The sequence below is a fragment of the Ochotona princeps genome, chromosome 15, assembly GCF_030435755.1.
Source record: "Ochotona princeps isolate mOchPri1 chromosome 15, mOchPri1.hap1, whole genome shotgun sequence".
Classification (NCBI taxonomy): domain Eukaryota; kingdom Metazoa; phylum Chordata; class Mammalia; order Lagomorpha; family Ochotonidae; genus Ochotona; species Ochotona princeps.
Window position 1 is genome coordinate 17156447 of NC_080846.1, and position 10350 is coordinate 17166796.

The 10350-nt window shown below is 62.8% G+C and overlaps 1 protein-coding gene across 1 annotated transcript; it reads left to right on the top strand.

Annotated features, from left to right (window-relative positions):
* On the top strand, nucleotides 1-8427 carry NXPH4 (neurexophilin 4). Its single transcript, XM_004582930.2, has 2 exons — nucleotides 1-169; nucleotides 7126-8427. The coding sequence occupies exons 1-2, from the start codon at nucleotides 113-115 to the stop codon at nucleotides 7984-7986; spliced, it is 918 nt and encodes a 305-aa protein (XP_004582987.2). The 5' UTR covers nucleotides 1-112; the 3' UTR covers nucleotides 7987-8427.
* The last annotated feature ends 1923 nt before the right edge of the window (nucleotides 8428-10350 follow it).

Sequence of the window (10350 nt, forward strand, 5' to 3'; positions counted from 1 at the left end):
CCGCCGCTCGCCCGCACGCCCGCAAGCCCGCTGGAGCCCTGCGCCCCAGGCCCGGCTCCGGCTAGCCCCGGGACCCGCGCCGCTCGCTCGCTAGCTCGGCTGCCCGGGGAAGATGCGGCTGCTCCCGGAATGGCTCCTCTTGCTCTTTGGCCCCTGGCTCCTTAGGAAGGTAAGGGCAGCGGAGTTTGGAGGCGGAAGGGAGGCTTGGGGTACGAGGGTCCCAGAGTGGCGAGGAGCTCCAGGCACCTTGCCCCGCCCCGCCTCCCCCTCTAGGCTCCAAGCGGCCCAACTTTGTGCGGCCTGGGGGACGCGGACAGACAGACTGCCGACTTGGGGACTGGCGCTGTCTCCTGGCACAAGTTGGCCGAGGGCTTCAAGGGGCGCGAGGTGCAGGCCGGCTCGGAGCTGGTGAGGGGCGCGGCGCGGGGAGGGCACAAAGCGCGACCCGCGAGTGCGCCAGACAGAGCGGGAGTGCGAGACCGACAGACAAGCCGGCGGGTGTCAGCCTTGGCGGTCTTTCCGCGCCAGCCTCGCTCGCCTGCCTCGCTTTCTGTCGGTCTTTCCAGTCCTCCGCCTCCGCCTCCCCCCCAACCCCCCCGTGTCTCTCTTCCTCGCACTTGTCACCATGCCAGATAGGCTCTGGTTCTGAGCACACGCGCGCGCACGGACTCATACAGACACGGCTCAACTTGGCTACGATCTCCCATTACGTTTCCGGCGGAGACACCATCTCCCCTGCACAACCTCGCAGACACACCCCCCTCTCGCGCCCGGCAAATGGCGGGGAGGGGGTGCTGTCTGGAAGGTAGGGGGTTCTCGCGTCCCCTCCGCTGCCTCCTTCCCTTAGGTTCCCCGGGCAGGGACCCTGGAGGCTAAATGGGCCCAGCCTGATCCTGCCCTTGGTGAGTGCACAGGTTATGTTCCTCTTTGCTGCTGTGGAGCGTGCATCCTGGTGTGCACCTGTGTGCGTGGGTGTGTCCGAGAGAGCCAGGTTTGGGTGTCTGGCGCTGGGGCCCCGAGGCGGGCATGTGCGCATTGATGTCCCCTTTGCCTGTGGGAGTACCAGCGCTTGCTTTAAGGTACAGCACCCCCCCTGCGTCTCCCACAATACAAGACCCCAAGCCCTGGGGCCCATCTCCCTCCACAAGCCTCAGCTTCCCCAGGCCTGCCTTGTTTCCTGCCCTCCAACTGTGACCTACCTAGTTAAGCAGCAGGTAGGTGGTTCCCTAAACCCTCCCTCCCTCCCCACTAGGCTGTTCCTGGAATCTGGAAAGGGGCTAGTTCTCTCTCCTCCTACCATCTCCCCCAGCGTTTGGACTCCCACCAATCCCCCTCAGTAACTCCACCCAAGCAGGGGATGCCCCCTTGAAGCCAGCAATAAAGCACCTTATTCTCCCAGACCAACCAGGTGACCTTGAGGGTCAGGAAGGTAGGCAGCGAGTAGCCCCACTGCGTAGAAACTGCTTCATCTGGCAGGGGCTCCTTTTGGACTAGCTGCCCTGCCTGCCCTTACATGGCCCATAGGAAGAAGTGTGTGTGTGTGTGTGTGTGTGTGTGTGTGTGTAGGGGATCTGTGCAGACCACCCACCTTGTGTGAAGGTCTGGGATGGCACACAGTCCCCAGCCCTGCGCCTGCCGTCCTCCCACTCTCCCCTCAAATAAACTCCCCTGTGGACAGATCTGGTTTAATTTCCTTTGCCCCCTGAAGGGGAATGAAACATCTGGTGGAGACTTGAGGGAGAGCGTACACGGGGCTATGAGCGATGGGAGCTATCTGAGGAACAGCGAGCTGCAGCTGCGGGCCTCCTCCAGAGCCGGTGGGGGCGAGCACTCCTGCAGCGGTGGAGGCCGACCGCGTGCACCGTAGGGACATGTTCAGCTGCTCCCTGGGGGAAGGTCTAGGTGTCCATGTTCCTGGGAGCTCTTGTAGGACATGTGCTCGTGTGTACACCTAGGTGTAAGGAGTGCTGGTGCACGCGGGTGTAGTCTGCAAGTGAGGCCCTTGGGGTGTGTGTGTGTGCGTGTTTGCAGGTTTGGGTGCATTTGAGGCTTGGTAGGGGATTGTGAGTCTCAGGATGTGTTCACATATCTGAATGTAGCTTGGGTGTATGTGTGCCCACCCACATTCAGCGTGGGAATGGGCGAAAGGAGAGGCTAGTGGAGGGACGGTTGGCTGGGTGGCTCTGGCCATTACAAGCTCACAGCCCTGCCTTCCCCTGTGCCCCCTCACCCATCATCCAGCGGCTCCAGTCTCCCTTTGCCCCCAGATGGAGAGAGCAGCGGACTCCCCTACTCTGGGGCTCTGGCCTCTGGCCTCCAGGGTCTGCCACACCCTCACACTCCTCCTCTCCCTTGCTGTCTCCCCAACACTTGCCAAAGCAGCTGCCTACTGAGAGAAGCAGTAGGCGATCAATAGTCACTAATCACTGATCACTAATTACTAATTAGCTGGGGGAGGGCAGGGGCCGAGCCCTAAGGGACTTTGCAGCTCCAGCCTGCCTCAGGCAAGGATTAGGCCTGAATGAGGCTCTGGCGCTGGCTGGCCGCAGCCCCAGGGTCCTGCCACCTCCTCCGCCTGCACGCCCCCTTCTAGCCCCTCCGCTAATCTCTGGCTGGGCCACTTAGACACGCGCAGTCTGGTCCAGGGACTGTGAGCTGCTGGTGGGGATTTGGGGGGTAATCAGGGGCAGCAGCTGGGCCAGGGACACAGGGGAGGGGGCTGCAGTGGCTGGCACCTGGAGCCACAACCTTGCGATGGAAGCTCCTCTGTGCAATTGGAAAGGAAGATTTAGGAGGTCATGACTTGGTATGGGTGAGGAGTTGGAGACCTTGGAGCAGGCGGATGGGGTCACTGGAGTCAGGGTCAGGGTCACTGGGGAGAAATGCCAGGGAGAGCAGGGAAGTCAGAGTTGGGGTGGCTCTCAAACAGGAGTCGAAGATGAAGCGTTGGCAAGGGAATGAGGAACTTGGGACTGCGCCGTCATCCAGGTGGGCGGGGACGGCGGGGGAACAGGTTCACAAGCAAGAGTAGGGTCATGGGGGAGGGGTCAGGGCTAAAGTGTGGGGTAGGGGTCGCAGGGAGTGGGGAGCCAGAAAGAGGGAGCACCGCCTAGAGTCGTGGAAATTGGCGAGTCTCCCCCTCTCCCCCGCTTACCCCTCCTCCACCTCCACCCCGCCCACTCCCCCTCCGGCTCCGGCTTCGGGAAATTACATCCCGGCTCCGCGGCTCTCCGCCCCCCCCACCAACGCGCCCCGGAGCCGGCGCCTTTATAGGCACATTTATTGCAATAATAAAGTGAGGCGCGGGGTGGGGGGCGGGGGGTGGCCGTTCCCGGGGGGACCGCGCCGGCTCGAGGAAGCAGGGAAATAAAATAAAATAAAATAAAATAAAAATTCAGATAACGGTGAGCCTTGCGCGGCAGGCCGCGAGCGGGCAGGCAGGCGGGGATGAGGGGGAGGGGGCGCCCGGCCCAAGGGCACAGCCCTCCCCTACCCGCCTGCCCCTCCCCCGCCTTCACGCAGTACTAGGGTCTGCAGCCAAGGTCTTCCCTTCCACCTGCCTGGCCCCTTCCCGGAGCCTGACCCTGCCAGGCCTGTCTTTCCCTCTGGCTTCTGACCCACACCTGTACTCGGCACCTCTCCAATTTCTCGCCATCCCCCATTCCCATTCCAGCCCCACCCCTGCCGCTTGCCCCATTCCCCCCTCCTGGATCTCTGCCTCCATCAGCATTTGTGATTCTGCCCGATAGCCGCCCTCACATTTCTCTTCTTCCCCATCCTGTCCTATCCCATTCTTGACTCCCCCACACCCAGTACCCAGCCCATGCCACCACCGTTAATGTTAGCATTCCAGACCCCACCTTCACCTCCGTGGTCCCCACCACTGTTTATCCAGTGTCTACCCACCATTTCCCATTCCTTCCCCCACCCCAGTCTAGCTGGTCCCCCATCCCAGCTCCCCTCCATCTGGGTCTTAGTCCTCACCCCAGCCTGTCTTGCTCACCCCACCTCTGTCCTTGGTTTTCAGCCAGCCTCCTCCCGCCCAGACTGCAGTGCCCTGGCCCTGGCCTGAGGCTCTGGCTAGGTGCAGGGGTTCAATTTGCTGCTTTCTCCCCTGCCTCCAAACCCTGCCTTGGGCTGGCCCTCCCCTGACCCTGGGGGCCCTCCCCTCCCCCCAGCTGAGTCCCGCTAGCCCAGCTTGACCCATGCAGGGAGGAGGAGGGGCACCGAGCAATCTGAAGCCCCAAGGGAGGTGCACCCTGCAATGCGGCTGGGGGGCCACCATAGCCTGATCCTTCCCCATGCCAGCCCTGTCCAGTGGGGAAAGAGTTCCTACCCCCACACCCGCCCTCACCTCTGGTGGAGTTTGTTCAGCAGCCAGAGGCAGCCTCAACTCCCCCCAGGTGCGTGGGCTGCTGCCTTGGGGGCAGGAAACTGCTGGCTGGGCTCACACCGGCAGGGGCCTGGAGAAGCAGACTGAAGCCCCCCCCCAGCCACTAGACACCCTCCCACCGCCCTGCTGCCGACAGCTGCGCTAGCCTCTCCCCTCTGCAAATGTCACCGTGCCCAATTAGCTTAATTAAAGCAGCTCTGGAGCAAGTGGGACCCCTCCTCGGACAACACCCTGCTCCCTCCGTCCCCGCCCCTGCAATGGGGCCAGTGGGGGGCACAGACCCAGGCTGTGGGCACCAAGGAATCCCTCATCACCTTGTCCCCCCACTCCCACAGTGGCACACGGACACCCTGAAGGGCAGAGGGAGAAAAACGCAGTCAGACAGACAGACGGGGAGAGAAGAAGGCAATTACAGAGTGAGGAAAGAGCCAGAGACAAAAAAGAAATGGAGGGAGGGAGAGGGGGAAAACAGTGGACGAGGTAGAGCGAGAGAGGGAGAGTGTGCAAGCCATTAAGGAAGCCAGAGGGAGGATTTGATTTTATTTTATTCCTTGTTCCCATTTCCCGGCTCGTTTCCTCACAGCTCGTCCCTGCCTGGCCAAGCTTCCCCCATCACCGCCCAAGGTCTCCTGGCCATCCCCCCCAACTCTCCTCTTTATCTTGGCTGTCTCCAGTAGCAGGTGGGGGTGTGAGAGCCCAAAGCCCAGGGATTTGCCAGGATCAGAGAAGTAGAGACAGCAATTTGTCTGGGATCAGAGGGGTGGGGTACACACACACACACACACACACACACACACACACGCATCCTGGCATCGGGCAAACCTCATCCCTTTCTCCAGCCCTTGCGCCCTGGGAGGCATTAAACCTAACCAGGGCTGGCCAGGTCCTGGTCTGGGTGCAGGACACAGGGATCCTGGGGTTTGGGCTGGGATGAGGTGGCTTGGAGGCATTTGGGGTCAGGAGGCCAGGGACTGGGATCACTGGGTGACCAAGTGCAGGTAAGGGATGGGAGGGTCAGAGGTCAAACACCTGCACTCTTCCACCCTGCTCCCAAGCCTCCTCCGCTTCTTTTCTCAGGTGACTTCTGCCCACCAGTGGCTCAGGCCCTCCCCTCCCCACGTGAACATCCAGGGCCCCTCCGTTGCCCTTCTTCCTGCCCCTGGGCCAGGGACCCCTTTCTCCAGCCCCCTCTCAGGCCCATTCTTAGATGCCAGCGTCAGCCTGTCTGAGTCCATCACCGTTCGCCGCCCCTGCCCCCCTCACCTGAGCCGGGAGGAGGGTTGGATGGGAGGAGGAACGAGGGGGGCGATAAATATGTATGACGAGCGGGTGGCGGCAGCATTAATAACCTGGGATCGCAGCGCTGCGGGACCAGGCGGTGATTTCAGCCCAGCCGCTTCTTCCGCCATGCCCACCCTCTCCAACGTGGACTCGGACGCGTGTGGAAACGCGGGGTGAGGGCGTCCTGCGGCCGAACCTCCCTACGCCAACCCCCCCATGTACACGCACTCCAGGGAAGGTTCATCTCCCACTCACACACATTTCCACATGCCTGTGAGGACATGGCGACTCCACACTTGTTGTGCAGGGGTGTGTGTGTGTGTGTGCACCCGTTTCCGGGAGAACCGGACAGGACTAGGACATGGGCTGAAAGGTGGTGTGCGCACAGGAAGAGTGACCCCTTGCAGACCAACCACGGCGGCCACGGTCACAAAGCCAATGCCGCTGCCGGCGGCCACACACGGCCGCTGCGGCCAAGCCTGGCGCACGCCCGCCTGGGCCTCCCCGCACTGTCGCCCGCGTCGCCGCTGCAGAGCCTCTGGGGGCGGCCGGTCGCCCGGAGCCACGCGGCCTCCCCTGCAGGACCGCAGCCGTGGGGGCCCGCCGCGAGCAGGGCTGAATGACACACTCTGACACGCGCCGTGCCGCTCCCTCCCGCTCCCTCGCCCGAGCGGCATCTCCATATTTCTTCCTCCCGCTCTCCCGGTCTCCTTTCACTCTCGGCCACCACTGCCACCACCCCACCCCCGCCCAGATAATTGATGGCCCGGGCCTGGCCCGGCCGCTCCCGCCTCTCGATCCATCTTGTACTCCGCGCCCGCTCTGTCTCCCGGATCGGCCGCCACCTGAGACTAGCCGAGACGGGTGGGGCGGGCGGGCCGGCTCTCCCCACCTCCCCAGTTCAGCTGCCCCTCAGGCCCCGGCCAAGGCCGCCCCGCGGCACGCCTAACGCCCTCTGCCTCCAGCTGCGGGAATCCTGCAGGTGCGCCCTTCCCGGAAGGTCGGTCGGGGTGGACCTAAGTGGGGTCGGGAGTTCCTCGTGCTTTTTTCTGCGCCCCGGAAGTGGACATGGCCAGGCCTCGGCCTCTCCCCGGGCTCCAGTCGCCTCTTGTCCTCGCAGACCCATTGCTTGGGACCACGCAAGGGCAGGCCAGGGTAGTGGGAGCCGTGGTGTCTGGAGCTGCCCTGCCGGCTCTGGCCCGCTCCAGTACCTGAGCTTTGAGCGCACACGGGCGTGCAGCGTCACCTTACAGGTGTAGCAACTGAGGGCTAAATAGATGGAGCGACTTAGCCAGGACCACATAGCTTGAAAAGGCTGCCGGTCTACTCCGGCACCTGCTTCCAGAATCACCTGCTGCTCCCGCGGAGAGAGCTGGAGAGGGAGGGCGGGGCGGCCAGGGGCAACCCCAACGAGCCTTTCTCTTGTCTCTCCTGCTCTTTTTCCTGCGCAGGCCGTCAGTGCCCAAATCCCAGAGTCAGATCGGCCTCAGTACCTGGAGCTGCGCCCAGCCACGGCCGGAGGGGCCGTCCCTGGCCAACAGCTGCCAGCGCCCAGGTCTCCCGAGGGCCTGGGCACGGCCCGCGCCTGGAGTTGGGCCTGGCCCGCTAACCACACAGGGGCACTGGCTCGGGGTGGAGCGACGGGCGCGCTGCCGGTGCCGCGCACCAAGAGGAAGCCGTCCATTAAAGCGGCCCGTGCCAAGAAGATCTTTGGCTGGGGAGACTTCTACTTCCGGGTGCACACCCTCAAGTTCTCGCTGCTGGTCACGGGCAAGATCGTGGACCACGTGAATGGCACCTTTAGCGTGTATTTCCGCCACAACTCCTCTAGCCTGGGCAACCTCAGCGTCAGTATCGTGCCCCCCTCCAAGCGGGTTGAGTTCGGGGGAGTCTGGTTGCCAGGGCCAGCCCCCCACCCTCTGCAGTCCACGCTGGCCCTGGAGGGGGTGCTTCCCGGGCTGGGACCCCCCCTGGGGATGACTGCTGCAGGGCTAGGGGGCACCCCCCTTGGGGGCGCACTAGCGGGGCCCCTGGGGGGCGCGCTGGGAGTGCCTGGCGCCAAAGAGTCCCGCGCCTTCAACTGCCACGTGGAGTACGAGAAGACCAACCGTGCGCGCAAGCACCGCCCGTGCCTGTACGACCCCTCGCAGGTGTGCTTCACGGAGCACACGCAGAGTCAGGCCGCCTGGCTCTGTGCCAAGCCCTTCAAAGTCATCTGCATCTTCGTCTCTTTCCTCAGCTTTGACTACAAACTGGTGCAGAAGGTGTGCCCAGACTACAACTTTCAGAGCGAGCATCCCTACTTCGGGTAGCGCGCCCCGCCCCCTGCCCTGCCTCTGCCCTTCCCGCCAAATCCCACCCTGGGGACCCCGGCCCCATTTCCCGGTCCCCTTTCCGCCCGGCCGCGCCCAGCCCTTCCACTCTGGGAGGAAGGGGAGAATGGCCCTCCGGAGAACCTTCAGCAGTTGTGATCCCCTTTTCCTCACGCCACATTTCCCTGTGTCTGGGATACCCCGCCTGCCGGGCTGAGACACACTTTAAGGTGGTGATGGGGAACAGCGCAGCCCCTGAATCTGCGGGGAGGGAAGACTGTTCCGTCCAACGTCCTCCGGGTCCACACTGGGTTCCCTTATTGCCCCTGGCGCCGGGTTGTGCAATCCCTTTGCCCGCAGTTTTACTGCCACTTGCCTGGCACCCTTATCGCACCCCGCCACCCCGCCCCCCGCGCTCGTGCCCTGCCGCTCCTGTCCCTGCAGAAGGTGCACCTGCAGAGGTCCATAGCCCTGGCCCTTTCTGCCTGCCCCCTCTCCTCGCGACCCCTTAGGATAGCGGAAGCAGAGGCACTGCGCCCAGCAGCTCCGCCCTTGGCCCTGGCCCGCCGTCCTCCCCATCCCTGCAGTCCAACTCCACCTGCCCTCTTGGCTGCTTCCTCACGGTGATATTTTTTATACGCCAAAACAGACGGGAAAGGGAACAAAATAAAGTGAAATCCAATACGCGTCTGTGTGAGACCTTTGTAGAGAAAAGGGGGGCAGGTGTGGGCTACTGTCTGGTGGGGATGCACCCAGGACATTCTCCCTGGGCGGCTTTGGGGGAAATTGAGGCACTGATTGACAACATCAGGTATCATAAGGTCACCTAAGACCGGATCACAGAGGGGCGTGACCCTTAGGGCAGGAGGCCTGCCAGGCAGATGGGGAAATCCTTCTGGCTGAGTTGGAGCCAAGGCAGCTGGAGCAAGCAGGCTGGAGCTGAGAATTCTGTGGGGACCGGTGAACTATTTGGGGAAGGAGGTAGAAGACCTGGGATGGGATGGGGACTCAGGCACAGCGTGGGTAGAGCGCTGACAACCTGCTAAGCTCGCCGGGCCCGGAGGGAGGCGGCAGGTGGGGAGGATGAGGGGACGGTGTTTGCGGCATCTGGAGTCATCGATCTTCCTTTTCCTTCCTAATTTCGTGGGCGCTGAGTTTGCAGACGGACGAGAGAGGGAGGGAGCTGGAGGGGGTAGATGAGGGTGTGGGGGGAGGGCCGGGCGCGAGTCTGGAGGGCGGGCCCCGCGACGCCACTGGCTGGTTGCCGGTACACTCAGCCCCCTCCGGCCAGCTGCCCACCCTCCCCACCGCCGCCTCCAGCTCGCTCCTGCTGCCCGCCGCTGCTAATTTTATCCGCCCCCAACCCTGGCCCGGGCGTTAATTGGCTGCGGCTTCATTAGCAGTTCTCAGCTCAGTGGGCCCCCCCTTCCCGTGGGACCCCTGACTGAGGTGAGGGAGGGGGTTCGAACAAGCAGAGGCGTCAAGAAATTCCTCCTCTTCCGCCTGGCTTCGCCTGGAGGCCAGGGTCCAGGTGCCCCCTGGGAAGAGGCTGCTTTCTCCAGGGCGTGCCCCCTGGCTGCAGCCGGACTAGGAGTCGGGAAGACATCTGACCCGGACTGGCCTGTGGGTACACAGTCTGCCAGGTGAGCCATGGGTGCCTGCACTGGGCGGGTGGGTGAGCGGGTCTGGGTCACAGATTGGAAGAAGAGCCATCCCAGAAGTCTCCCAGCAGCTGAGAAAAGCTGGGGCTGCAGGGGTGCGGCAGCAGGTTAGAGTTGAGTCTGGCATGCCAGCCAAGTGGGAACGGCTGGAATTTGCAAGTTCAAGTTCGCCTGTGTGGACCTCAATTTCCCTACTTGTAAAATCATAATAAGGTCAGATGGGAGGACATGAAACTTTGCAGGTGAACCTGCTGGGGGTCGGCTGGTCCTTCTCTTGCTTCTACACCTGCTTCCTCCAAGGCCATCACCTCCTCAGTCTCCTTCTGGAGACACACAACTCTGGGGAGAGAGAAGTGTTCCTACTTGTCTGCCTCTTGAAGTCACGGCTGCCAGAGAGCCTACCTGGATCACTCCAACCTCGAGGGCAGGAGCTCAGCCGGTTTGCAGAAGGAGCACTTGCGTAATATTTCCATGGGAGGCAGTGGTACCCCTTTCCAACCACTGCTTCTTGGGGTTCACAGAGAGGCACATGCAGGCAGCAGTACTCACTCAGATCTACCTCCAGGGAGAGGCTGCATCCTCATGTGGGAGTCGCCCCAGGGTTTCCTCCAGATGGAATAAGCAAAGGGAAAACTCCCTTCCCAGGCCCAGGATACCCTTGGGATTACAAAGAAAGCTCGCTGACTGCTGGAATATCACCAGG